The sequence below is a fragment of the Vipera ursinii genome (genome assembly GCF_947247035.1).
Source record: "Vipera ursinii genome assembly, chromosome: Z".
NCBI lineage: Eukaryota > Metazoa > Chordata > Lepidosauria > Squamata > Viperidae > Vipera > Vipera ursinii.
The window spans coordinates 44,240,057-44,267,767 of NC_139517.1; the positions used below are offsets into that span (position 1 = coordinate 44,240,057).

The window sequence follows — 27,711 nt, forward strand, 5'->3', positions numbered from 1 at the left end:
TTGGATTTGCAACGATTGATGAAAATTTGATAAAGCAAATTAGAAATCAGGGACCTGCACACATTAAACGGATATATCTTGCATTGATAGAGATTGATTCAGAAACAGAGCTTGTTAAGGACTGTATGATAAAATGGGCCCAAAATATCCAGGAAGTTATTACAATGGACATGTGGGAGAAGATCTGGGTGAGGAATGTGAAATTTACTCAAGCTCAAAATTTAAGAGAGAATTTTTATAAGATGTTTTATAGATGGCATTTAGATCCTAAAAAGCTTGCAAGTATGTACCCGAATTATCAGCCTAAGTGTTGGAGGTGCGGGGTTGAAGATGCAACATATTTTCACATATGGTGGACATGTAAAAAGGTTAAGGCCTTTTGGATTAAAATCTGGTGGAATATACAGAAGATTTTTAAAAGGAGGATAAAGTTTTGTCCGCAATTTTTTTTGTTGGGAATAATTGTTGATGCTACAGTGGTGGACTCTAAGTTGATGCTGAATTTAGTTACGGCAGCAAGACTTTTGATAGGACAATATTGGAAGAAAGAGGAGCTGCCGACCATAGAAGAATGGACTTTAAAGGTTTCCGACCTGGCAGAGATGGCGAAGATATCGGCTTATTTGAAAGATCACTCGCAAGAACGTTATATTATGGAATGGAGAAAGTGGATTGAGTTTATCCAGAATAAGTATAGGGTTAAGAAGTTTTATCTAGCATTCGAATAAGTCTTCTTTCGTGTTTTTTCTTTTCTTTTCCTATTTTTTTTATATATATTTAATAATGTTAAGTTCTGTTTGTTCTTATATAAGTTAGAGAGTGATGGATTTTAGAATTTATGGTTGTTAGTATAGGGTTGCTTATGATTGCTTTTATATATATATACCTTGTATTTAGCTCTGGGAAGTCCGGGGGGGGAGGGGGGTGGGGGGGAGGTAGGGGAGGGAAGAGGGAGGGGGGAAGGGGGGAGGTAAGGGGGGAGGGAAGAGGTAGGGGGGAGCTAGGGAGGGGAGGGTGGAGGGGGATGGGGGTTTTTAATGGAAAATTGTATTGTAAAACTTTTCAATAAAAAAAAAAAAAGACACTGCAGCACTGATTTATGAAGAAAAGCAGAAGAGAAACAAACATCTTTTAGATGTTTTCGTCCACAATGGCTATCCCAAAAATTTCACAATAGGATGTTTATCATCCAAACCTCGACAAAATACACAGCCAACCACAACACAAAAACATGTCCTGCCATATATCAAAGGAACATCCAAAATGGCTTCCAGAATACTGCAACCCCTACAAATAATGATAGCTGTTCTGTACCAGCCTGCTACCGGCCCTGCAGAAAAGGCAGGGACAACCCCTTTACAAGAAGGCAAGAGGCTGGAACTAAGCCTGCCAAATTTATGGACACAAAAGCAAACAGAGCAAAAACAAGACACGAACCATGAAACAGGAGCTATTCAAACGGTTGCCTTCAGCAAACCAGCCCTCCCACGCATTCCCCTTTTAAACAGTTCAGGGCGTGGCTTCTCTCTGCCTCCTTCTGAGGTGCCCCATTGCCTTCCTCTGTTTACTCCTGATTGACTGCCTCCTGCGTCGGGCGTCCTTGAACAGGGCCAGCTGTGGGTCATCTTCATCCACGCTGTCAGGCTCACACAGCTGGGTCTGCATCGTAACCAGGTGGGAGGGGCCTGGCTGAGGGCTCTCATCAGCAAGCTCTCCAACCCCCTCAGCAACCTCTCCAACACCCCCTCCTCCTCTGAATCGTCCAACCCAACTGCCGAACCCACAGGCTGACCCTGAATCACAACAATAGCTCAGAAATCCATATTTACACTCAGAAAAGAGCTATCTAAAGTCAAAGACAAAATACAGAAGGAAGACAACAGGATATCAGGATCCGCAGCTCACTGCATTGTATGCGCAGCCCGGGGGTGGGGCTGAGGCGGCAGGGGCTGCCACTCACTGTCTCCAGGCAGCTTCACAGATCTAAGACTGACCACGTTTCGGATCAACGCTCCAAAGTTATAAATCAGTGCCTGGCTGGCCTGGGCCAGGTTTGAGGCAGCGGGGCCCAGTCCCTCACTGTCTCAAGGACAGCCCCTTGGGCCACAGCTATCCACATTGCGGGCCGGATGTGGCCTTGAGTTTGACATATCTGTTCTAGGGAGACTAAAAGTATGGGCATTTGGTTGATATATAAAGCATGAAAAGTTATCATGCTATTGGCACTCATGCAGGATGAAGGAAAGAAAGGTGGATTTCAAACTGTTGCAAAGAAATAGTATTTCATTTTATAAGGAATATCCATTGTGTTTTGACTATAGGATTTATTCAAGGCATTGAAACAGATGCCACATTCTTGAACAAAAATTCCATGAAATAGTATTTCTCATAATATTAAATGATGTTCTAAATATCCTAGAAAATATAAATTATAAAATATAGATTATTGCTAAAACAGATAAAAGGTCACACTATTCATTACAAAATACTCTATCTTCTGAGGACAACACTGAATTATTTTACCTTTCTTGTTTTCCTCCTCTGTTTCTGCCTCACCCTTACAAAATAGAAAATTATTCAGTCATATTTTTAAGGATATATTTGATTATATCTTATACATACTATAAAGATCTTTTATAATTTATAATATAAGCATTACAAGATTAGTATCTTATAAAAAGATACAAAAAGATTTGTTAATAAAACAGATGCCACATTCTTGAACAAAAACTACATAAAATATATACCGTACTTCTCATAATACTAAATGATGTTCCAAATATCCTAGAAAACATAAATCATAGAGTATTGCTAAAACAGATAAAAAGCCACACTATTCATTACAAAATACAATAATTAGCATGCAAAGGTCTGAAAAATTGGAGAGGATAGCAAATGAAGGTGACTTCAGCTGAATTAGAGCACTTTCTTCTGTTTTGACTGGCACAAGCCTTCCAAATGTCTACTATCAGGTCCTTTTATATAGACATGTCGGAGACTGAATTCAGAATAATTATTCAAGGCATGATTTTAAATGTTTAAATAATGGTTTTCATTATTTTTCAAAGATCAATAACAAATCAGAATTTTTTAAAAGTGGGAAATCAGTTTTAACACAACTGTCATGTCGTGGAACTATGTGCAAGGGTTTTACTTGAAAGATAGAGTAGATAAGAGCCTGAAAGGAGAGGAAAATAAAAACACTAATTAAGTTAACACAGAAACTAATTGTTCTTTTACAGTTACACATCAATGGGTTTTATTTAAAGAAGAAATGATATCCTTACTGTTACAATTATTAATTGTAAACTGGACAGCAAATTTGTTCTTGTACTCAAAATATCAGGCTAGAAACCAGGAGACAATGAATTCCTCCAGCAGTCCCTTAGACATGAAGCCAGCTATCTTAAAATCTAGGTAAATAAGAATTGTTTGGTTGTCAGTTCTTTGTATTGTAGCCAAACAGATGTGAATCAATCACACCATTCAATGACTGCTTCTTCTGAAGATAAAGCTTCTTCACACAGGAATTAATCCAATATGTCTTTGCTTTGGCTTCCAGATCATTCTCTCTCTCTGCTGTGGGCAACTATCCACTTTTATCCAGAATCAACAGATATCCTTCAAATGCCAACAATGGTCTTTCAATGAAGCTTTTAGTACTGCTGGTAAATGACCTTGGAACATTGTCCAGTTGTCACATATTGCATGCAGGTTATATTGAAATTAATCACTCAAAAACATATCAATGTGTATAACTTCGGAACTGAGTTCTAAAAAGATTGCAGGAAATTTCAGTCTGTTACAGGAATGTGGGTATCACCAGCTGCTTAGCAGATAATGGCTCGTCGTGGCATAATAGCATGGCTGTCTCGAATAGTAGTTGTGCTTGTGTTCTTCTGCTGTGCAGCATCTGTGTTCTACATGTTGACCTGCACACCAAGAAGTAACCATCAGCAACCTGCATTCTTCAGAGTTAACAGTCCAACAGGAAAAGAGGAATATCAGGCAATCCTACAAAAAGGAGAAGAATATTATTGGGACCATATCAACAGCCTGAAAAAACAAATTGCTGAGCTGAAAGATAAGCTTCAGGAAAGGAGTGAACCACTGAAGAACATGCAAGGTCAAGATACTGATGCACAGGGGTTTAGATTAGACCTAGGAAACTCTGAGAAATCCCAGAAAACCCTGCTGCAGTTCCTCCATTCCCAGATTGACAAAGCAGAAATACTTACTGGCATCAAGCTGCCAACTGAATATGCTGCATTGCCCTTTGAGAGCTTCACTCAAGAAAAAGTTTATCAGCTGGAGATGGGACTTTTACGTCATCCTGAGGAAAAGCCTGTGCGCAAGGACAAGAGGGATGAATTGGCAGAAGCTATTGAGTCAGGGCTGGAGATTTTAAATAGGCCAAAGAATAACAGCAACATAAATAATCAAATATACTCCATCTCTGACTTCATAGAAGGTGTGTTTTCTGGGAAGTCACTTAAGAATGAATGAAGAAATTATGGGTGGGGATGTCTTAAATGAAGATAAGGTTGCTGCATGTATTTCTATCCTCAATAGACTGTTCATAATTTTTTGCTAGTGTTACATGTTCTAATAAGCCACTGAGAGCAATAGATAATTTGTAGTAATACATGATTCCCAAATAAGGAATTCATAAGACAATATATTATAAAATTATAAATGCCTACTGCTAAAATTACAGAAGTAAAATCAGAGGGATTATGTATAAAAATATTTTTTACTTCTTTAGAAATTCTAGCTAATCATTGCCTTCTCTTTTCTAATAGGCATTCGCCGGACTGAAAGAGATAAAGGCACTCTATATGAGTTGATATTCAAAGGAAGCAAAAAATATGAATTCAAGCGCATTGTCCTTTTCAGACCATTTGGCCCCATTATGAATGTTGCAAACGAAAACCTCAATATGGCCCACACTCTTATTAATGTCATAGTGCCACTGGCAAAAAGGGCCAGCAAGTTTCAGCAGTTTATGCACAATTTCAGGTTGGTATCATTGCTATTGTACACTCTTATGGCAGATGAGAAGTTGTAGGGCAGTGTACCTAGACTTTGTGTTTTGAAGATTTATTTTGTAGATTTATTTTAGATTTAAAAAAGAATATTAATTTGAAATATTTATCTATGATGTAGATAAGAGTGAACAACAACATGATGGTGCATAATCATCCAATAATATTTCTTGTAGCAAATTATATTATTGGTTAATATAATAGACTTAGTCTTAGTTTATCACCCAGAATTATTTGTTTTGGCTAAGTAAGCTATGATTAGGAAAATTTGTGAAAACAAAATGTCTGAGTCAGTAGAACTGCTACTCATATCAAACCAGTGGGAAATATTCAGGCTATTGATGAATAAAGTTGCTTAGACTCTGGCTAGGCAAATCTTTCCAAAATGTCTAGAACCTGATTTGTGGTATGTTCTGAGATGGAAGTTTGAACCAATGATTCTTGAGGAAATAGACAAGATTCTCTGCTCATCTGGACCAGACTCCCTCTTGAAAGTAGCCAGGAAGATGACCTATGGTTAAATCTATGATTGGTATTGGCCTCTTTGAGCGAGGTGGTGGCCATCCTTGGATCCAACCATTTTAGATAATTATTACCCATTTTTTCCTTTTTTTTAGGGAACACTGTTGAGAAGATAGTCAGTCTGCAGTTGATAAGAGCCCTGGAAGAAGCAAATTATTAAGACCCATTCTGGTCAGGTTCAAGCAGAAATTCAGTACAGAGACAGCATTAGTTGTACTTGTGGACAATCTGTGATAGAGTCAGGATGGAGATGGCACATCAACAGGAGATGATGGAAGAATTGTATTTGCAGACTTTCGAGATCTGATTAATGTAACTGAACAATAGATAGAATTAACTTATCTGGTTGTGTTTCCTGCCTCGTCTGCCTGGTAAAGTTGACATTACTATAATTCTCCTGCTGTCTCCTTTACAGCCAAAGAAACTAGAGATGATTTATTCTGAGCCTATTGCTTCACCAACTATCCAGCTGCAGGCTATGTTATTTCTTACCTGACCATTCCCTAGGCAACATGCCTTCACCCTGTCTCCCCACATACCATGCACTGGGTGCCACTTTGCTTCTGAGTGCAATTCAAGATACTGATTTATTCTATAAAGCCCTACGTGGCACAGAGATTGCTTATTACAGGTTACTACAGGGTTACAAGGGTTACAAGGGTTACAAGGGTTACTACAGGTTACAAGGTCGGCAGTTTGGCGGGTCGAATCCCAAGTGCCGCGTAGCAGAGTGAGCACCTGTTACTCGTCCCAGCTTCTGCCAACCTAGCAGTTCGAAAGCACGTAAAAATGCAAGTAGAAAAATAGGGACCACTACGGTGGGAAGGTAACAGCATTCCGTGCGCCTTTGGCGTCTAGTCATGCCGGCCACATGACCACGGAGATGTCCTCGGACAAGCGCTGGCTTTTCGGCTTTGAAACGGAGATGAGCACCGGCCCCTAGAGTCGGAAACGACTAGCACACATGTGCGGGGGAACCTTTACCTTTACCTTTACAGGGAATCACCCATATCCTGGAAGGTTCATTCAAACAGGACTGTCACACTCCAGATTCCTTTAATCAAGCAATGCCATCTGTCAGGACCCCACAATCCTGCTTTCTTTGTCATATAGTGTGCCCTCTGGAATGAGGTTCTGCCTGAGATATGTACGGCTCCCACCATGATGACATTATAGAGGCTTTTAAAATCTGGGTCATCTCCCAGGCTTTGAGCTGGGGTGTTTGGTACCTCTTGTTACATATTGGATATGTTGTGTTGACTGGAACTGCCATCTCTTTAATGCTATGCTTTTATCTGAATTGTATATTTGTTACTTTGTGTTATTCTGTTATTTATGCTCTCAGCCTCCCAGAGTCAATTGAAACTAGGCAGTGTCAAATTGGAAATAAAAAATAAATAAACTTTCAAGGAGATACACTGTGCATTCCAAAGTGCTGTTAGCCAGTTCTTTGTCTGATTCATGTAACGTGATTTGTTTGGTTTGGCTTAACATGTTATGTGAATTCAGCTCATTGTAATTTGGTTGCTATAATATATGGCTTAGTTAGTACAATGTGCCAACCCAGTCACTTGTGCCTTATTGAACCAATTATATCTAAGCACCACCATAGCTTAATACAATATGGAGCACATATATCTAATTATAGTTTTGAAATATAAGGGAGAAGTAGGTTTGGCTGCCACTGTGTTGGCTTTCTCCAATTGCTGTAACAGATTCCAAGAATCTATTTAACAACTTTCATTAAGAAGACTGCATGCATACAAGTGCAGATTTATTAGGGGAAGTGAAAATATCAGAGTAAATCACTTAGTTGTGAGATTTTAAAAGCCCTGTTAATATTTCATGATTTTTTTAAAAAACAAAACAACAGATTGTATGTCTTGCTTTAAAGGATGAAAATTCTGACCAAGAAATATTTTATTATAAAATGAAGGTTAAAACATTGATTTTGGACCAGTTTTTATAGTGAGCCAATATGGAACAGAAGTTAAGGCACCAGGATAGAAATTCTGAATTTTGTCCTTCCTTCAGCACAGAGCCAGCTGGGTGAACTTGGGCAGTCACTTTCTTTCAGCCATAGGAAGCTGGCAATAGCAAACCACTTCTGAAATCTTGCCAAAGAAATTGCAGGGCCTTGTCCAGGCATTTGCCAAGAGTCAACATAGATTCAAAGGCACATACAAAAAGTTTCTATAAGTTTGAAATTACCAGTATGGATGTTGGAACCTTTTGATAAGAACAGGTGTTTCAGGTTCCTAGTAAACATTTTGGAAACAGAACAGTCAAGCTCAAAAATTTTTATATACCTTCTCTCTGGATACAGATATAGATAAAGAGTAAGTCAATGCATGAAGGTAAGGTGCAGTGTGAATATATAAGGTGTTACAAATTAAAGTTGTAAGAAAATATGCTTATGATCCTCCATTGGATTTCTATTTTAGGGAGGTGAGTATGCAGCAAGATGGAAGAATTCACCTGACTGTAGTGTACTTTGGAAGTGAACAAATGAGCAAAGTCAAAGAAATCCTAGAAAACATATCCAAGTGAGTAAAAAATTTATCTTAATATTATTTTGAATTTAGAAACCAAAAGAAAATGAAAAGATGGATTTCCTGATTCTACTCTTCTCATTAATGGTTAACATTTTCAAAAAGAAGTGGCAAGTCTCAGGATAATCTGGAAATCCTATTGTTGTTTGGCTGAAATCTTAGATAACTAATTCTAATCATCTCTAAACAGAAAAAAAACTACTGAGCAATCTGTGTGTGCTTAGGAGCATCTTTAAACAATACTGGAAATGCTATAAACAGAATTCTTTTCAAAATTGTTATTGACAAATCATCATCATTCAGATAATTTGTCCTGCACTGACAAGAGTAAAATCTTAATTAGCTTAAGTTAAAACATTATCTCTTTTTTCTTTTTCTTGGAAACTTCCAGCAATAGAACAAGCACAAGGAGGCAAGCTGTTCTATTTATTTCTCACTGTATTATAGAACTTTCATTATATTGCAATTATACAACAGGCTTTTGAATAAATTTTTAAGCCCATCTACCTTTTCCAGTAATAATGGAATGAGTCCACACTAAATCATTGTTAGATTAGATCTATTGCAATCAACAGGACCAAACAATCTCTACAGATTTCACTTGATTACTCTAAGAAGTCTGGATCCAACCCCATATTTCTACAACCAGTTGATTTGAATCATATTTTCCTTTTAAAAATCAGCTGAATACTACTGAGACATTTCAAGAGGAAACTTTGGCAACTAACAGAGCTTGTTGCTTACTATAAATTAAAATGTAGCATTAAAAACCAACTAATATATCATCGTAAAACATTATTTTTATTGTATTTATTTATTAAACCAATTTAGCTGCACATCCAACAAATAAGCAGCATACAATAGAGCTAAATGATGGCCTAAGTCATAAGATGGAGGATTTTCTTTCCTGCATATAAGAGTCGGTCATGATAAATGTATTAATCTCTGTTAATCAAAGTCTCTGTTTGTCTTACAATAAAAATTATGTACAAATGATAATTGGTGAAGGCCAGATAAAACTTAAATATATTTTTTCCTAACAGATCAGCTAATTTCAGAAATTACTCATTTATCCAGCTGGATGAAGCGTTCTCCAGGGGGAAAGGGCTGGACGTGGGTGCAAGATATTGGAAAGGAAACAATGTTGTACTATTTTTCTGTGACGTGGATATATATTTCACAAAGGAATTCCTGAACACATGTAGATTAAACACACAACCAGGTACAGTCAGCCATTCATGATATGATGGACAGAAATTCAATTTGCACCATAAGCAGTTTGTTATTCTTTTTAACACTGAAGATACTTCATATGTATATTCCTTCAGAAACTTGTCAGCTCCCTTTAGCAAAACTGTAAGTATAATCTGAAAGCTCAGCTAATTTCTCCTGTATACATTTCAGAAATTAGAAAATGTATATAGTCATCATCTGTAATGATCATGGAAAGTATTCTTCCCTATAAATATGAAAATCATTGTAATAATGAGGGGGCTCATCCTGAGTGATTCAGTCACTGAAACAGATAAAGAAAAATCTGAACCTGTTGATACAAGCAAATGGGCAGACATCTTAAATCCATGAACATAAAATTTTAAGATACAATTTGGAAAAGTTCCCCTCTCAGGTGATTTTCATTTTTTAAAATAAAAAAAGACTCCATGTTTCCTTTTGTCTTTGGAACATTTCCCAGGACTGGCTGAAAACTAAATTAGAAAAAAGTCCAAATCCAGAAAAAGATCCAGCAGGAGCTCCTTCATTACAGATAAAGAATAGAAGAACAAATGTAGCAACATTGTCATTCCATATGTTTCAGAAATATCTGGAAAACTCAGGAGAATTTTCAACCAATATACATGTGCATTTTAAACCCAAGAATACACTAAGGCAGAGGCTTGTCCACCCCAAGGATAAAACACCCAGACACAAACTGAGCATGATGTGATATATGCAATACAATACAGTGATCTGTACATTGGTGAAACAAAGCGACCACTTCACTAGCGCATGGAACAGCATAGGAGATCAAACCCATCAGGACAAGATTCAGCGGTCCATCTGCATTTGAAAAACTAAAGTCACTTTTTTGACATCAGCAAAATCCATATTTTGATAGAGCAGATCTTGAAAGAGGAGCAAAAGAGGTCTTTTACGTTAACATTGAGCAGCTCCCTCTAAAAGAGGGGGAGAGATAAGACACCACCTAGCTCCAGTCTACAATGCAGTCCTTGCAGCAATTCCCAGAAGATTCCACAACCAATTGCACTCTGGTGACTCTGAGGGCACAGATAACCCCCAAGTGGCCTCAATGGCTCTCAGAGAAAGTGCTAACGACCAGATGACTGCAAAGAAATACAATCCTTCCATCTTCCCCCTCCCCAAACATCTGATCAGAACCTATCCTTCCATCATCCCACCATCCAGTCTCAATTGTCAGTACCTATTCTCCCATCCCCCTGATAAAATTTCTTGGATGAGAAAAAAAAATGTTTTCTTCCTCAAGGAAAAAACAGTCCAGTTAGCTTTTGAAAAAGCACTTTTGAGAAAACCCCAATCCCATAAATCTATACTGGAAATACAGCAAGCTAAGACCTAATGAAACCTAAAAATGGATGAGAATTGTATTTTAAGGACTGTGGAGCAGTGTTTATATGGTAGATCAGTAAAAGCTAGAACCCTCTTTAATTTTAGAGGAAATATCTTGATATTTAGAGCCATTTGGTGTAGAGCCATATGTTACAGAAACCAGAAAATCACAACTTCTAGTCTTACCTTAGGCATGAAGTCAGCTGGATGATCTTGACCAGTCGCAGCCTTAAGGAGACCATGGCAAGGCATTTCTGAAATGTTACCAAGAAAACTGTAGGGACATTGCTAGGAAGTTGCTAGGAGTCAACACTGACTCAAAAGCACACATACAGGTATTAACATGTAAATCATACTTTCACTTCTCTCTTCTTACTTAAATATATTTAAAAATGAAGTAATAGTAGCATTTAGACTGTTTCCAACAGAAACATATAATTTCTTACTATGTCTACACCTATTCATTGCTCTGAAATTTACCTTTTTCAAAATGTTCAAAAGCAGATTTAGCAAAAAAAATATCATATTTTTTCAACTCTTATTTCTAGGAAAGAAAGTATTCTATCCTGTTCTTTTCAGCCAGTACAACCCAAGTCTAATATATGGACAGCATAATTCCATTCCACCCTTAAAACAACAGCTGGTAGGTAATTTGTTGTTCAACCAAATGCACAGACTGAAAATTCTTAAAACCTCAGCAGTATTTGTTGGAGCCTTTTTCTATTTTGAGTTAATAGCACAACTGCAAATTTATTTAAGGAATGACACTTGAGGCTCAGACATACGCGTACTAGGAAAATACCGTATTTTCCGGTGTATAAGACGACCGGGCGTATAAGACGACCCCCCAACTTTTGAGATGATTTTCAAGATTTTTCGTCTTATACGCCGGAAAATCAGCGAGCCCGGGAAGGCACACCCTCCCCTCTCACTGTGGAGGAAGTAGGGCAGGCTGGCATCTGGCGGGAGCTGGCAGGGCAGTCCTGCACACGCGCGCGCTCCCCGGCTGTTAAGGAGCGCTCCTTAGCAGCCGGGGATTGTGCGTGTGTGCAGGACTGCCCTGTCGGCTCCCACCCGACGCTCTTTCCTCTTGAGGCAGCATCCCCAAGGACTCCTTAGGAGCCGGGGAGCGATGCTGCCTCAAGAGGGAAGAGTGTCAGACGGGAGCCAGCAGGGCAGTCCTGCACACGTGCAACTCCTGTTTACAAAATTCTTATTTAAATTTGTTTTTCCAACAATATTCAAAACATTCTTACTGGTTAAGATTTTCTCAAAATTAGTTACACTAAAGTATTTAACTCTTTTTTCTCATACAAGCCATCCCAACAATTTTATAGTTCTCATATCCTAAAAAAAAGAAAAGAGGGGGAAAAAACCAGAGAAAACATTTCTTTTATATAAATCATCCCCAAATTTTTATATTTCTCATGTCAAAAACCAAAACACAATAGAAAAAAGAAAGAAAAAATACTATGTTACTTGAGGGATTCATTCCTCTTAAATTAATCTTCATTTATATCCAAAATCTTTCTATTTCTTTAACCATATTCAAACAGATGTTTAATTTTTAAATATTCCCTCTGGTAAATCTTATCATCTAGTTTCCTAATTCTCACTTTAGCTTCTTCTTTTTTTGCCAAACATCTTTCCTGATCAATATGCTTCACTGAATCAAATAGTCTTCCCATAATCTTGTAAATGTTGTTGCAAGTATAAAACAGGTAAGATGTTTTTATAGGAAGGTTTCACTCCTTCATATTCATTGAGAATCTTTTCCTTTCTTTTTTTCTTAATTTTTTTATTTATCATTTTTTGTCTCTCAAATTCTCATAGTGGCAGAATCTATTTTGTAAAATCTTTTCTTGCCCTCAAACTTATTTTGTGATCTTAAGAGCATAGGTTATCTTTTCCATGTCCAGTATTTCCTGTAAGTTTTTTTTCATCTGGGTTACGTCATGAGGAAGCTAAGCTCCACTACATCCTTATTGGACCCGTGCCCCTCCTGGCTGGTTTATTCGGCTCGGGATGGGACACGAGGCTGGATCCATGCAGTGGTAACTGCTTCATTGAAAGAGGGCAGTTTCCCCGCAGCCTTGAAAGAAGCGGTGGTGAGACCCCTCCTCAAAAAGCCTTCCCTGGACCCAGCTGTTTTAAACAACTTTTGCCCGGTCTCCAACCTTCGCTTTCTTGCGAAGGTTGTTGAGAGCGTAGTGGCGCATCAGCTTCCTCTGTTCCTAGAAGATACTGATTATCTAGACCCGTACCAATCGGGTTTCAGGCCCGGACACAGCACGGAGACGGCATTGGTCGCTCTGATGAATGATCTCTGGCGGGCTCGGGACAGGGGTCATTCCTCTGTCCTGATCCTATTAGACCTCTCTGCGGCTTTTGATACCATCGACCATGGTATCTTACTTCGGTGTCTCAGGAGATTGGGAGTGGGAGGCACTGTTCTTCAGTGGTTCTCCTCCTACCTTCTGGAACGTTCACAGTGGGTGTTAGCGGGTGACCAGAGATCGACCCCGAGGCCTCTCATTTATGGAGTTCCTCAGGGGTCGGTCCTCTCACCTCTCCTGTTTAACATCTATATGAAGCCGCTAGGTGAGATCATCCGTGGTTTTGGAGTGGGTTATCATCAGTATGCTGATGACACCCAGCTTTTCATCTCGACCCCAAACCACATCAGTGATGCCCTTGACGTCATGTCCCGTTGCCTGGAAGCGGTCCGGGAATGGATGGGGAGGAACAGGCTTCAACTCAACCCGGACAAGAATGAATGGCTGTACATACCGGCATGTCAGGATATTCAGAGTATTCCATACCTTAATATTGGGGGCGAGTTACTGCCCCCCGTAGATAGGGCTCGCAACCTGGGTGTCCTCCTAGATTCACAGCTCTCCTTAGAAGATCACATAGGAGCTGTGACTAGGGGGGCTTTCACTCAGGTTCGTCTGGTGCGCCAGCTACGACCCTATCTGGACCTGGATGCCTTACGTACAGTCACCCATGCACTTGTGACCTCTCGTCTTGACTACTGCAACGCTCTTTACATGGGGCTGCCCTTGAGAATCAGCTGGTACAGAGTGCAGCTGCACGGACGCTTTTGGGGGCTCCCCGATACTCCCATATTACACCTCTGCTTCGTGAGCTGCACTGGCTTCCAGTTGCCTTCTGGGTGAAATTCAAGGTGCTAGTGATGACATACAAAGCCCTACATGGCATGGGTCCAGATTACCTACGGGAGCACCTACTGCCAGCGTCAACACCCCTCCGTCCTGTGCGCTCCCACAGAGAGGGCCTCCTCAGGGTGCCACCGGTCAGAGAATGCCGGCTGGTGACCCCCAGGGGGAGAGCATTCTCGGTGTGTGCGCCAATCCTCTGGAACCGCTTACCAGCCGAAATCCGGATGGCCCCCGACCTTCGCACATTTCGGCGAGATTTAAAAACCTATCTATTCCAGCAAGCCGGCCTGGCCTGATAGATTTGGGGTTTTATTTGTAGATCTGGGGTTTTATTTGTTTTATTGTTGGTTTATTGTATACTTACTTTGCTCTGTACACCGCCCTGAGTCCTCCGGGAGAAGGGCGGTATATAAAACGAATAAATAAATAAATAATAAATAAATAAATAAATATTTCCTTCTATTGTTGTTTCATCTTGAAATCTCTCTTCTGTCTCACATTCAGTTGTCTGTTTTTTCTGCTCACTCTCTATTTTTATTTCCCGTTTTGTATTGTAAAGTTAAATTGGAGGTGTGCTCATTTATATTTTCAAAGTTATTTTAAATTTCCTCATGGTTTGAGATCATTGTTGTTTGAATTAGTTGTAACATAGCATAAATCTCCTTCTGGAAAGTATCTGTTTTTTCTTGGTATATTCTTTCTGCAGATCTCTAATTTTCCATGATAGCCAAAAATCAGGGTTTTCCTATCTCTGCAGACAGCTTTAGAGTCACAGTTGAGTCAGTATTTGTAATCCAGAAAGGTCAGCTTTTTTTCTAAAGTTTATAATTCTCACCTTGTAGATAGCTCAAAATATTTTCTTTTTTTTGTCACAGCTGTACTCTGTTATTAAGACATTGAAAGTCACCAAAAACAAGTTATCTTTTCCTGGGCTTTGCCAGTTCCTGTAATAGAACAACTTCTCTTGTATATTTTCTTCCACTACTAGAGGTCAGCACCAGTTCATTTTTCAGTAATAGACAATTGTTTACCAATTTTCATGGTTTAAAAGGAAAATCTTAATAGATTCCGCTGATTTCAAACGTATCCAAATTAAGTCTTATATAATTTCATTTCAGTATATTTCTGTTCCCTCTGAAAAGTTTAATTAATTAATTAATTAATTAATTAATTAAATTTTTATACCGCCCTATTCCCGAAGGACTCAGGGCGGTTTACAGGGCATCTGTAGGAGGGTGGGGCAAAGATCCTCCCTCCTTCTCACTTTTGGAGGCTTTTTGCTTCTTGGGGTTTTTCTCCCCCCTCCAGGAAATCAATTTTCAAATACAAGAGAGAAAATCACTGTTCTTACCCAGTTCCAAACACGTTGTTTACATTCAGTTTCAAGTAGTGCATTTGGGCTTCTGCTGCTTGTAGCTTGGGCTAGACTCTGAAATTAAGCTAGCCTTTCTCCTACTGGTTTCTGGAGGGCTTTTCCCAAACCAATCAAATCAACCTGTTATGTATGCAGGCACCTGCATAGCAACAGCCACCAGGGGGAGCTGGGCTGAACGGTTTCAGCGGGAAACCCAGTTTTGGCGAGAAACCTAGGGCCAACCCCATTGGCTGTCCGCTTACCTGGCCGAGTATTTAAGGAGGCCAGGTAACCCTCATTCCCCAGTTCACTACCCCCCTCCAATAAAGAGCTGAACTCACACACCGGCTGGCATCTCTTCCTTGCGTCGGACCCACTACACAATAGACCACCATCTCTCCGCAATCAGCAGGACTTCCTTCCTTCTTTATTGTCTCTATGGGGCAACTTCAGGCCCATTTAGGGTTCCCTAGGAGGCAGACATTGGCTGTAGGGTGTGGAGCTCCACGATCCATTGGCTGCTGCACTACTGCGCAAAACCAGAAGCCTGAGACTGGTTTTTTTCTAGTGAAGGCCACCCATTCTTGATGACTGTGCAGAAGACTTCTCTTAATGACACCATTTTTAAAAGCCTTGGAAGCCATTAATTACAAATAACTAATGTTTTATTGGTCATGCAACTGTTTTGTTGATTTTTAACAAAGTACTTATTGTTCTATTTTAAAATAGCACTGGAATGCATTTATACCTTTTATTTCCATATTTGTATAGTTTAGGTTTAACTCATCGCTTAAAAATTGAATAGTATGATATACTACTATTATTTTGAAACTGTAGAAAAACAGGCTTTTTATTTTTCCCTTCATTCTTTTTGGGTTTTAATGATAATAGTTTTAAGGAAACAAAATCTAACAGATTCATTTACCAGTGTACTTTTTAAGAAATTATTTTTAAAAATCACATTTGGGATATCCAAAGAAAAAGTGATCCTTTGTATATTTCTCTAGCATTGTAGAAAAGGATGGCAGAAAACCACTGACTTTTATTCATTACAATGCTGAAATCCCCTCATTATTTCTCCAGTAAGAGAGAAAATACTCAAAAATAAAGCAAATCTGGTCTCTAAATAAGACAATTTTCACTTTTATAAATCCTTACTGGCAACACAAGGGGTGTAACAACTTAAAGGATGTGCCTCTCATTGATTAGGAGATCCATTACAGCTTTGCACTGAGCAAAAATAAGGATTAGGTCAAAAGGGATTATTTAATTGCAGCTAAAACATATCTTGTTTTTTCCAGGTAATAAAAAAAGAGACAGGATTTTGGAGAGACTTTGGGTTTGGAATGACTTGTCAATTTCGTTCTGATTACATCAATATTGGTAAGACACTATGCTTGTTTAAGTTTGCCAGGCATCAGTGCCAGAATATTATGTCTTTTTTGTTTATTTTTGACTTTGAATTAACTCATCCTTTAATATTAGAATATTTAATATTTAAGCAAACCAATCTATCTTCACAATCTACAATCATTGATTAAATAAAACATACCCATTGAAAGAAAGAAAAAAACTGTGATATCATCTCAGATATAAACATCCTTGAAACAGGATTTCTGAGGGATATTCTCCCAAATCCACTTCCAGAACTCTCCCAGTTTTTATTAATGTAACTTGATCATGTCTTTAAATATGTCCAAGAAGCCTTTTTTATTTAACTAATATTTACTTTCCAAATTAATGACAATTTCATGGAGCCCCACATTCTGTTATTAATAAATTGTAAAACTCTTAACTTGGAAATATTCAAAATAAGGTGGACTCTGTTTGCAAATTGATTCAGCAGTATTGTTTGTACATATCCTGTATTTTTCGCTATATTATTACACTTTTCTGACTATAAATCTGGAAATAGTTCATATCTTACTTTATTATGTCATGACAAAGTTTACTCAAAGTTCCTGTAGCCTCTTTTTCTGTAACAGTACCTTATTAAGTTTTGCTATTGAGTTATATATTGTTTCAAAGCAAATATTCAAATATATAATGGAACATTATTTTTTCAGTATGGCAAAAAACAAGACCATTTTGATTATTTGTTCTAAATAATATATTAACAACAATGTGAAATTCTTTTCTCAGTCTGAAATATGAGGGAATGTGAACTTCTGCTAAATGTATACACATGAACTTAGAAACCAATAAAGATACATTTCAAGAGAAAATAATATCCTAATGCCCCTTTTAACCTTGAAAGAAAATAAGAGAGAGATAAGAGACTGATCTCTTGAGGACTGATACAACATGATAGTTTTGTTAATACAGGTAGACTTCACTCACCAATGACAATATGGACTTCTAACTCAGTCAGTAAGTGGTGTAGTCATTAAGCAGGATGTCATGTCACTGTGACTTGCAACTTCCTGCTGGCTTCCCCATTGACTTTGCTTGTCAAAAGCCAATTGCAAAGGTCACAAATGACAATCATTTGTGAACTGCAATCCCTGCAGCCATCATAAGTGCGAGCCAACAAATGCAAGCCAGTGAATTGCAATCGGGTGGCCTCATGGACACTTTGCTGGTTACAACTTTGAGGACTGGTTGTAAATCTTGTTTATTAGTGTTATCGTAACTTTGAATAGTTGTTGAATGAATGGTTGGAAAGCAAAAACTGCCTGTTCTTGGATAAGAAATCCCTGAAATAATTGCAGCATGCAGAACAGACATCCATTCCTAAAGCATAATGATGCCAAAGTGGTGAAAAATACATTGTGACAGCACAGCACAAGCTCTAACCTTTCCCACTTCATTGTCACAAAACATGCAAGTAAGCAAGAGGTGGAACTTGTGTTGTGATATTGCAATGCATATTTCATCAGTGCTTGCCTACTCGTGAATGCCTGCAGGCAGAATGACTTTGCTAAATCTGTAGTTCTTTTCCAATGGCCTACTTCATCTTTCTGTTTATTGTAAATGTTGCCACTCTTTCTTTTCTCATTAGGAGGGTTTGATCTTGACATTAAAGGATGGGGAGGAGAAGATGTACATCTGTACCGTAAATACCTTCACAGCAACCTCATGGTTATCAGGACACCAGTCCGGGGACTTGTCCACCTTTGGCATGAAAAGCATTGCTTAGACGAGCTGAACCCAGAACAATACAAGATGTGCATCCAGTCTAAAGCTATGAATGAAGCTTCTCATGACCAGCTAGGCCTGCTGGTCTTCCAACGGGAGATTGAAGCTCATTACCGTAAACAAAAAGCAAATAATAGGAATATGTGAAGGCAAAAATGGGTCTTCCACAAAGCAAAATGTCAAACTTAGATTATAGTTTAAGAAAAGCTTCTTAGGGAAATTCTTGGGCTTAGAGGGATCTTCATAATCTTTTAGGTTTGTGATAATCAATATCATACAAATAGATTTCAAAGGGTAGGAGAGGCCTTCTTTCAGTTTCTCTTACTTTTTCATCTCCAGCCCTTTGGATTCCCAATTGCCAGAAAAGATTTGGGACTGTAGAAAGAGATGAAGGGAGAAGGATGAACACACTTTTTTTTTAAAATCCCATTTATATCCCGCCCTTCTCCGAAGACTCAGGGCGGCTTACAATCTAAAGCACAAATCAATGTGCTTAGCAATAGCCTTCATTCTATGTATATGCCTGCTTATTAGGGCTTTCGTCCGCCCCCCCCCCAGCGGTATTATTACAAAGTCAGCTTATTGCCCCCAACAATCTGGGTCCTCATTTTACCTACCTCGGAAGGATGGAAGGCTGAGTCAACCTTGAGCCTGGTGGGACGCGAACCTGCACTGATTGCAGGCAGCTGGTGTTACTTAAGGAGGCATTAGCCCACTGCTCCACCAAGGCTCTTGCTCAAATGTAACATTTCCATATTAAAGTAACATTTATTTTTGGCAGATACTTCATATTTGGTTTTCCTTCAACTGATATATAAGTAGATTGTACAGAGTGTTGCATTTTAACTGTTGTCATGAATGTGAATGTCACCAAGACCAAGAAAGCTGTTTAAATTGAGACTGATGATAATAGACTTTATCAATTCTGGCTATGTGCTATATATACCTCTGCTATACCTCTGATATATTCCCGATATATCAGAGGTCTGATCACATTATATACCCAATTTAGTGAGAAATTGGATGAGCCATATGGAGGGAACATAATAAATATTTTTTTTCTGGCCTTGGCGACTTATGTGATGAACGTGAAGCTGTTCAAAGAAAGTCAAGAAATCCTACATTGCAGAAGCCATATTCTGGAGAAGTTACTAAATTCCTTAAGAGTTAAATGAAATTAATATGCAATGTTAAACACGAGAGAACAAAGTGCAATCAGTTTCTATTTTATATTAATGATTAAAAAGATGAATTGGTAGCAGGTAGAATGCTAAATGCCTAAAGTTTAAAATTGATTTATGTATGGAATGTAAAACTAAAGCATAATCCCCAAATTAAAAAAATAAATAAAAATTGTATTTGTGCAAACTGTGAATTAAGTCATACAATTACTTGCTCTTGGATTCTAAAAAGTATTAATTTATTTGATCCCAATTCAGGCACTTATGGTTATTTATAATGTTGCTTCTATTTAAATGTAAAACCTTCCTGATAATAGCACATTGTAATACAGAAGATAGACACTTTACAAACGGATTTCACTTTACTGAACAATTTATAACCCTGTATACCTCACAGTCTCAGCTGACTGTTGTACTGAAAAGTAGTTGGAATATGAACTGCATATATCTGAGAGATATTCATAAGCACTGGAAACTGATAAAGCCATTTTAGCATAATGAATAAGAAATACATGAAAGCTCAGGTGAAACGGCCATCATTCATTTATTTGTAACTCCAGTCATTCTCTGACTTCAGTCCTTCATCATGATTTTATATAATCAAGTAGAACTATTGATTGTATGTTAAATGCAGGCTGTTTTGAGGCAAATGCAAGGCACTGAAGGAAGAGAGAGGAATGTTTAAGTGTTCATCTGCCCTCCTAATCTTTTCTGCAATCTTCTTTCCCAATTGTTTTTACTTTTCCTCCCAGATGGATTAGGATGCTGCAGTTTCATTTATAGTCATGTGACCTTTTTGAGTTTTATGGTTTTACATATCAGGACATCATAAAAATCATCTGGGCCTTAGATGTTCTTAAAAGTAGGTAAATCCAACCTCAAATGAATCACCACACATGACATATTACACCATGCTATCATTTATTTTACAAATAGAAAACCAAAATGGAGACACTGTGTGAAAAACTAAGTGGAATACTATGGTTTGCACAATTTCTGTTCATTGTAGCTATCAGTTTTTGAATATCTTTTCCAAGGCTTCATGATTAATTTATCAAGTGCTGGTCTGCAACATATTTCTTGACTGCTTGTTGATGGTTGTTCCTGAAAGGCAGAAGCTATCCACCTCTTTGCTATCTTCATTGTCAGGTCAAAGACTGGTTCTCTATTGCCATTAGTATGAATATTTAATAATATTCCTTTTTTCCAGTTTGCCTCCTAACATTACTGGAACATGTATATATATGTGCAGGGATGATATTCCAATATAATATCTGAGTTTTAAATACATTTGCCAATTCAGCTTGCATGTTTGAAGTTTGGAAAATGTTCCTCAAAATGGAGCTTTAATAAATAGAGGCATGGATGAAAATAGAAGTATATTTTCCAGATGTATTTAAATATTATAATCTGCTAATATTGATAGCTAGAAAAATAAGAAATCAAGAAACATCTCCAAATTCTGTATATAGAATACAAATAGCCTTTGACAAAAAGCCTTTTGCATCTATTATAACAAGTGAGTGCTTTCTTCTTGGTCTGAGATTATTTTCAAGTGAAGTGAAGCACAATTAGAATAGGCAATGACTTGTTCTGTTCCAAAAACATATTTATTTGTAACATTTTCAGAGAAAAGGGTAAAATGTTGGGGCATTTGTAATGTTTACTTTTTATGACTCTTTCAGTATCCATCTTTCCTTGTTTGAGCATTTTTTTTACTAAAGGCTCTTCTCTCTCTGCTAACTATTTACTATGCTTGTCCATCATAGACCAGCTTCTTCACACTAGGAACCTCTCTGTCCTGGTCAGCTTGGATGCAAAGAAAAAGGGAGGAAAAGCACATTGTACCCATACTTACAAATGTATATTCATCCACACACAAAAACATTGTTCTGAATTTCCCGTGCCCTGCCAGCATGCAAAGACTAATTTTCTAAAGAACTAGGTCATAGATCTGACAGTGAAGTTTTGATTCATGCAATGTCTACTACCATTTTTAAAGGAACACACAACTCCCTATGAAACAACCATGTGACTATCCAACAATGTTTTAGCAGAGAATAGAGCAAGAAAATGTGAACAGTTGGAAGCTCTGATGCACCTGTTGTTCTATGATGCACTATGGGCATATTTATACTCATCACTCATTCATGGTGATGAAAACCAACCTTTCAGGGGATTTGAAGTTATGAAGATACTTTAACTACTTCTGCATTTGGAATTTTCCTCAACGATTTTATTTATTTCATTTTTATTTTATTTGTTAAAGTTATATGCTTCCCATCTTGCAGTTCGAGGTGACTTTGAGTAGTTTACAATATAATGAAGTGTAGAGATCTAAAAACAATTATAAATGTATATAGAATACAATCCTTTCAAGAATGAACCAGAGGTATCAAATGTCAACTCTTTGGAATAGTTCCTTATAATTTCATTTAACAGCAACTCATGCAGTCAGGTTTCAGTTTGAACAAAGAAAGTTCATTACCACAATTGCCTGTAATGGCAATTGTACTGTTATTCTTTTGCTGCTTTCTTTAGGATTTTGATTTATTTTTTTGCTTGATTGAATTTATTTCTTGTTTATCAAACATACTTGAATCATACTTTTAGAGTTAAGGAACTATTGTAATAACTAAAGCTGCTCCATGTCAGCAGCTGCCCATTCTATAAACTTCCTCCATATGATAAGTGGATTTTCTAAATATCTGTAGGAGATGAGCAGGCTGGGCCCGAGAGAGAGGTCAAATGCATCCTCAGTCTTGAGTCCCTTTATATCCACAAAGAGATTTAAGTCCAGCCCACTTTGAATTTCATTCATATCCACCACCTATTTGCTTTGACTGTAGTTCAAATTCTTGAAGAGATCATAAGCTTGCAATAAATCTTTATATTCATTTGAACTGCCTGGACTTCCTGATTTTCCTGCACTTGACAATATCACTCAAAAAGATTAAAATAATCCAGTAACTGTCCTTGTTGTCCACAGGGGTAATGAAGACATTCCTTCCCCAATGATGTAATGGGCTCATACTAAAAAAGAAAGGCACAACATATAAGAAATCATTCTTCTAAAATCGTATCCCAAAGATCTGAACTTCAGTAAAGTTAGTATTTAATTTTCGAATAATGACTGTTTAATTATTTACAATTGGCTTCAAAGCATTTTAGGTAGCAAGCCAAACCATATTAATACATTTGTTTAAAAGAAATTTAAGAAAATTGCAATTTTCTCAGCCCATTAAACTGGAACTTGGTTCTGAAATTGTGAAATAGTTTTAATGAATTACAAGAGTAAATTGTAAAATAATTTTAGCAAAGTTAATTCCTAATTTTATCAAGACATCACAAATATTAACCAATACAAAATCATAGAATCATAGGGCTGGAAGGGACTCCTTAAACCATTCTGGATAAATGGTTGTCCTATATTTTCTTGAAAGCCCTCAGTGATGGAGCACCCTCGACTCTGAGAGCCAAACTATTCCACTGATATGTATTTTCTATAGTTCATTTTTCCTCAGTTTAAAAATGACCGTAAAGACTTTTCAAAACAACATTTCAGAACTGACCTTGTACGTAATGCTGGTCACTGAACCAGGAATTCATGGAGCTTATTGCAGTTAAGGGAAACTAGCATTTTCTCGTATGCTCAAACATTTGGCTATGGACTTATTGACAGTTGCTGATATGCTGCCATTTTTAATTTTCCTAGAATGCTCTCATCTCATATTGTATATAGTATTATGCAAGGGCATTGTATGATTGAATAAGTGATTAGAGGAAAGACTAAATAGGCATTTTGCCTTCTAACTTGGAGTTAGCCTGTTATGTATGCAGGCACCTGCATAGCAACAGCCACCAGGGGGCGTTGGCCTGGACGGTTTCGGCGGGAAACCTAGGGGCAACCCCATTGGCCTTTAGCTTACCTGGGCAGGTATATAAGGAGGCCAGGTAGCCCTCATTCCCCAGTTCACTTCCCCCTTCCAATAAAGAGCTGAACTCACACACCAGCTGGCGTCTCTTCCTTGCGTCGGACCCACTACACAATAGTGGCGACGAAGGTGGGATTGCTGCCGACCAAGAGCTGAAGTCACTGGGGAAACACTCCGCGAGCTGAAGGGAAAGGCATTTTTCCTTCTTCCCCCCACGACCGCCAGCCAAACTGGCAACGCCAAGCGCCACATCCATGACCAAGACCACAACTGCTGCCGTGGCTAGAGCCGGACAACCCCGCGAATTCGAGACCCGCCACCCCGAAACCTGGACCCGTTACCTGGCTCACGTTGAACTGTACATGTGGTTCAATCAGATATTGGAGGACGGTGCAAAGGCAGCCGCCCTGCTCTGCCTGGGGGGGCCAGCGCTGCTGGAAGTCGCCGCAAACCTGTTCCCCCAGGAGGCCATCAACACCGTTGCGTACCGAGACCTCGTGGCCAGGCTCAATGCACATTTCAAGCCCCAGCGCTCCAAGGTGGCTGCACGGTCACAATTCGAGAAAAGGGACCAGCGCCCCAATGAGACCGGCGCCGACTTCGTCGCCGCTCTGCGGGAAGCTGCCATCACTTGCAGGTTCACAAATTTGGAGGAGCGGCTACGGGACCGGCTGATTTGCGGCCTACGCGACAGGCGGCTGCAGGAGCACCTGTTCGAAAGAGAGGAGGTCTCTCTCCAGGAAGCTGAGGACGTCATCCTAGCCCACAAAGTGGCCTGTGGGGACGTCCAAGCCTGCCAGGGAATCCGGCCCGGCAACCAGGCAACCAGCGCCCACAGGCAAGGGGCCACAGAGGAGGACGACCTGAGCATCGACCTCCTCCAGCAGAAGTCAACCTCCAACCAGCGAACCAGACACCCAGACAGGCCCAGGCCTCCCAGCAACACCGCCATTCCTCAGAGGTGCGCAGGGTGTGGTGGAAACCACGTGCGCAGCCTCTGCAAGTTCCGGTTCACCACGTGTCAGGCCTGCAAGAAAACAGGCCACATAGCTGCCGTCTGCCGTAGCCGCTGCCCCCGGGAGGAGATCCACGAGCTGCAGCTGGAGGAACCGCCGTTTGAAGGTACTGGGGCCCCCACCAAAACAAAAATTGGCTATGTCGAGAGCCGGCTGGCCATTAACCACATGGGTAGCCGCCAGCTGCTCAAACCCAAAATTAGATTAGCAATCCGTTTGCAAAGCGTCCCTTGCAGCATGGAGTTTGACTCCGGATCAGCGGTCTCGATTATTTCGGACGAGACCTTTAACCACATAATTAGCCAGAGCAAGCAACGGATTAAATTACGGCCTACTAAATTAACCCTGACCGATTTTCAGAATTCGCCGGTCAAGGTGAAGGGGGAGGCCACCGTTTCAGTGAGGTTTAAGGGTCGCGAAGGGCACCTGGACGTTGTAGTGGTAGAGGGCCGCAGAGCCAGCCTGGTTGGGCTGGACTGGTTTGAGGCCCTGGGAATCTCAGTATCCGGGAACCATCGGATCCAGGGGGACTCCATTGAGGCCATTTGCCGGGAGTTTGCCGACGTCTTCGACGGGTCATTAGGCAAGTACACCGGGGCCCCCATATCGTTCAAGCTTAACTTGAACGTCTCCCCCGTTAGGGTCCGGCTGCGGCGAGTCCCTTTCGCGCTCAAACAAAATCGAGCACAAACTAGACAAGTTGGTGGCCCAGGGAATCTTAGAGCCCGTAGATGGAGTGGAGTGGGAAACCCCCATCATGACCCCCCTCAAATCCAATGGGGAAATAAGGATCTGCGCCGACTATAAGTGCTCGGTGAACCGCACCCTAAACCCGCACGCTTACCCAGTTCCCGCGGTCAGCCACGTTCTTGCTTCCTTCCAAGGCAGCGCAATTTTTGCAAGGCTCGATCTTGCACAGGCGTACCAGCAACTCACGGTCACTAGGGAAACAGCTGACATCCAAACCATAGTAACCCATAGGGGGGCGTTCCGGGTGAACAGATTGCAGTTTGGAGTCAGCATTGCTCCCGGCATTTTCCAGGAGGTTATGGAAAAGACTCAAGGGCATTCCAGGAGTCTGCCCCTATTTTGATGACATCCTGATCGCAGGAGCATCAGCAGAGGAACTGGCAGGTAGGCTTAGGGAAATGCTGGCAAGGCTGCGCACGGCTGGCCTCAAACTCAAAAAGGAAAAATGCAGCATAGGCGTTCCTTCCACAGAATTTTTGGGGTTCAGAGTAGATGCTAGGGGAATCCACCCCACAGAATCCAAGGTGAGGGCCATCAAACTAGCACCCACACCCAAGAACAAAGCAGAGCTTCAGGCATTCCTGGGTCTGCTGAATTTCTATCATACATTCCTCCCACACAAGGCAGCCATCGCTGAACCGCTCCACAGGCTGCTAGACAAGCAGGCAACATGGGCCTGGACGGCTACCCATGACCAGAGCTTCAAGGCCCTGAAGGCATTGCTGTCGGACAAGTCCACAGTAACCCATTTCATCGAGTCCAAGCCCATTTGCATCGCCTGCGATGCATCCCCTTATGGTGTGGGCGCTGTCTTAAGCCACCTTGAGCCCAACGGAGCACAAATCCCCATAGCATACTATTCTAGGACACTGTCTGGAGCAGAAAGAAACTATGCCCAAATAGACAAAGAAGCCCTGGCAATCGTGGCAGGAATCAAGAAATTCCACGATTACTTATATGGCAGGGAGTTCACTGTCTTCACGGACCACAAACCACTCCTGGGCCTATTCACCACAGACAGGCAAACCCCCCAGATTCTGTCCCCCAGGATGCTCCGGTGGTCCATCTTCCTTGCAGCATACAATTGCAAGCTGGTACACAAGCCAGGGAAGGAGATGGGCCATGCAGATGGTCTAAGTAGGTTCCCCATAGACACACAGGACCCAGACCCAGCACCAGCCACACAGATCCTAGCCCTGCAGGAACTACCCGAGTTTTCAGTTCTTGCCAAGGACATTGCCAGCCACACAGCCACAGACAACATCATGGGCAGGGTGCACTCATGGGTTTGCACAGGGTGGCAGAACAAATCCCTGGGACCAGAGTTTCAGGCCTATTTCATTAGACGCAACGAAATCTCCACACACAAGGGGTGCCTCCTTTGGGGTAGCAGGGTCATCATTCCACCCGCACTACGCGCCAGGGTATTGGACTCCTTACACGAAGGGCACCCGGGGGTGGTCAGGATGAAGGCACTGGCTAGGAGCTACCTCTGGTGGCCCGGGTTGGACAAGGAGATTGAGGATCAGGTCAAGGCCTGTTATATGTGCCAGAGATCCAGGCCAGAAATGCCACATGCACCAGTACACCGGTGGGAGGCCACACACACGCCATGGTCCCGCATTGACATTGACTATGCGGGGCCATTCCAGGGTCAACTATTTTTAGTAGTGGTGGACAGTCACTCCAAGTGGTTAGAGGTAGTCCCTGTCCCCAACATGACCTCGGGGAGGACAATCCAGGTGCTCAGAGCTTTCTTTGCCACACACGGCCTCCCCGACGTAATTGTGTCTGATAATGGGCCTCAGTTTACTGCTGCTGATTTCCAGGCGTTCTTGAAGGCGAACTGGATTAGGCACGCCACCTCTGCGCCTTTCCATCCATCTACCAACAGGCAGGCCGAACGGATGGTAAGGACGACCAAAGACGCACTCCGGCGCATCATCAGCGGGGATTGGCACCACAGACTGGCCAAATTTTTACTAGCCCAACACACAACACCATGCGTGGCTACCGGCAAGAGCCCAGCAGAATTGCGATGGGGACGGCGCCTCATCACCAAGCTGGACCGCCTACACCCAGACCGTGTAGCAGCCGAGACCGGAAGGGCAACATCACCATCATCACCATCATCACCATCACCACCAGCATCACTACCATCACCATTGCCATCATCACCCACACACAGGGTCCTCAATCTGGGGGACCTGGTCTGGGCAAGGAACTATGGGACTGGACATCCTTGGGTTCCGGGGACAGTGGTCGAGAAAACAGGACCCCTTTCGTACATTGTAGGGGTGGAGGGGGACAGACGCATAAGGCGACACATCGATCAGCTCAGAGGAAGAGTCCCTGAGCACATCACACACGGCCCTGAGCACGCCGCACACATCCCTGAACTCAACACACATGATCAACAGGAGGACCACACTCCAGGAGGGGTCAACCCA

General features: G+C 40.7%; 2 protein-coding genes across 5 annotated transcripts in view; one reads left to right on the forward strand and one right to left on the reverse strand.

Annotated features, from left to right (window-relative positions):
- Positions 1 to 3,840: 3,840 nt before the first annotated feature.
- Positions 3,841 to 18,526, forward strand: CSGALNACT1 (chondroitin sulfate N-acetylgalactosaminyltransferase 1; the record flags this gene model as incomplete). The annotated part of the gene is made up of 7 exons (XM_083378989.1): positions 3,841 to 4,471; positions 4,803 to 5,019; positions 8,012 to 8,113; positions 9,163 to 9,341; positions 11,254 to 11,348; positions 16,543 to 16,624; positions 18,243 to 18,526. The coding sequence occupies 7 exons, from the start codon at positions 3,841 to 3,843 to the stop codon at positions 18,524 to 18,526; spliced, it is 1,590 nt and encodes a 529-aa protein (XP_083235115.1).
- A 1,936-nt stretch (positions 18,527 to 20,462) lies between these two features.
- SH2D4A (SH2 domain containing 4A) overlaps positions 20,463 to 27,711 on the reverse strand; it is a 44,760-nt gene continuing 37,511 nt past the window's right edge. For 3 of the 4 annotated variants that reach the window (XM_083376767.1, XM_083376765.1, XM_083376766.1), the window contains exon 8: positions 20,463 to 22,593. In XM_083376767.1, the coding sequence (XP_083232893.1) occupies positions 22,501 to 22,593 (93 nt within the window). In that variant the 3' untranslated portion in view covers positions 20,463 to 22,500. The remainder of the gene's footprint in view (positions 22,594 to 27,711) is intronic. The other variant, XM_083376768.1, reaches the window with a different exon arrangement.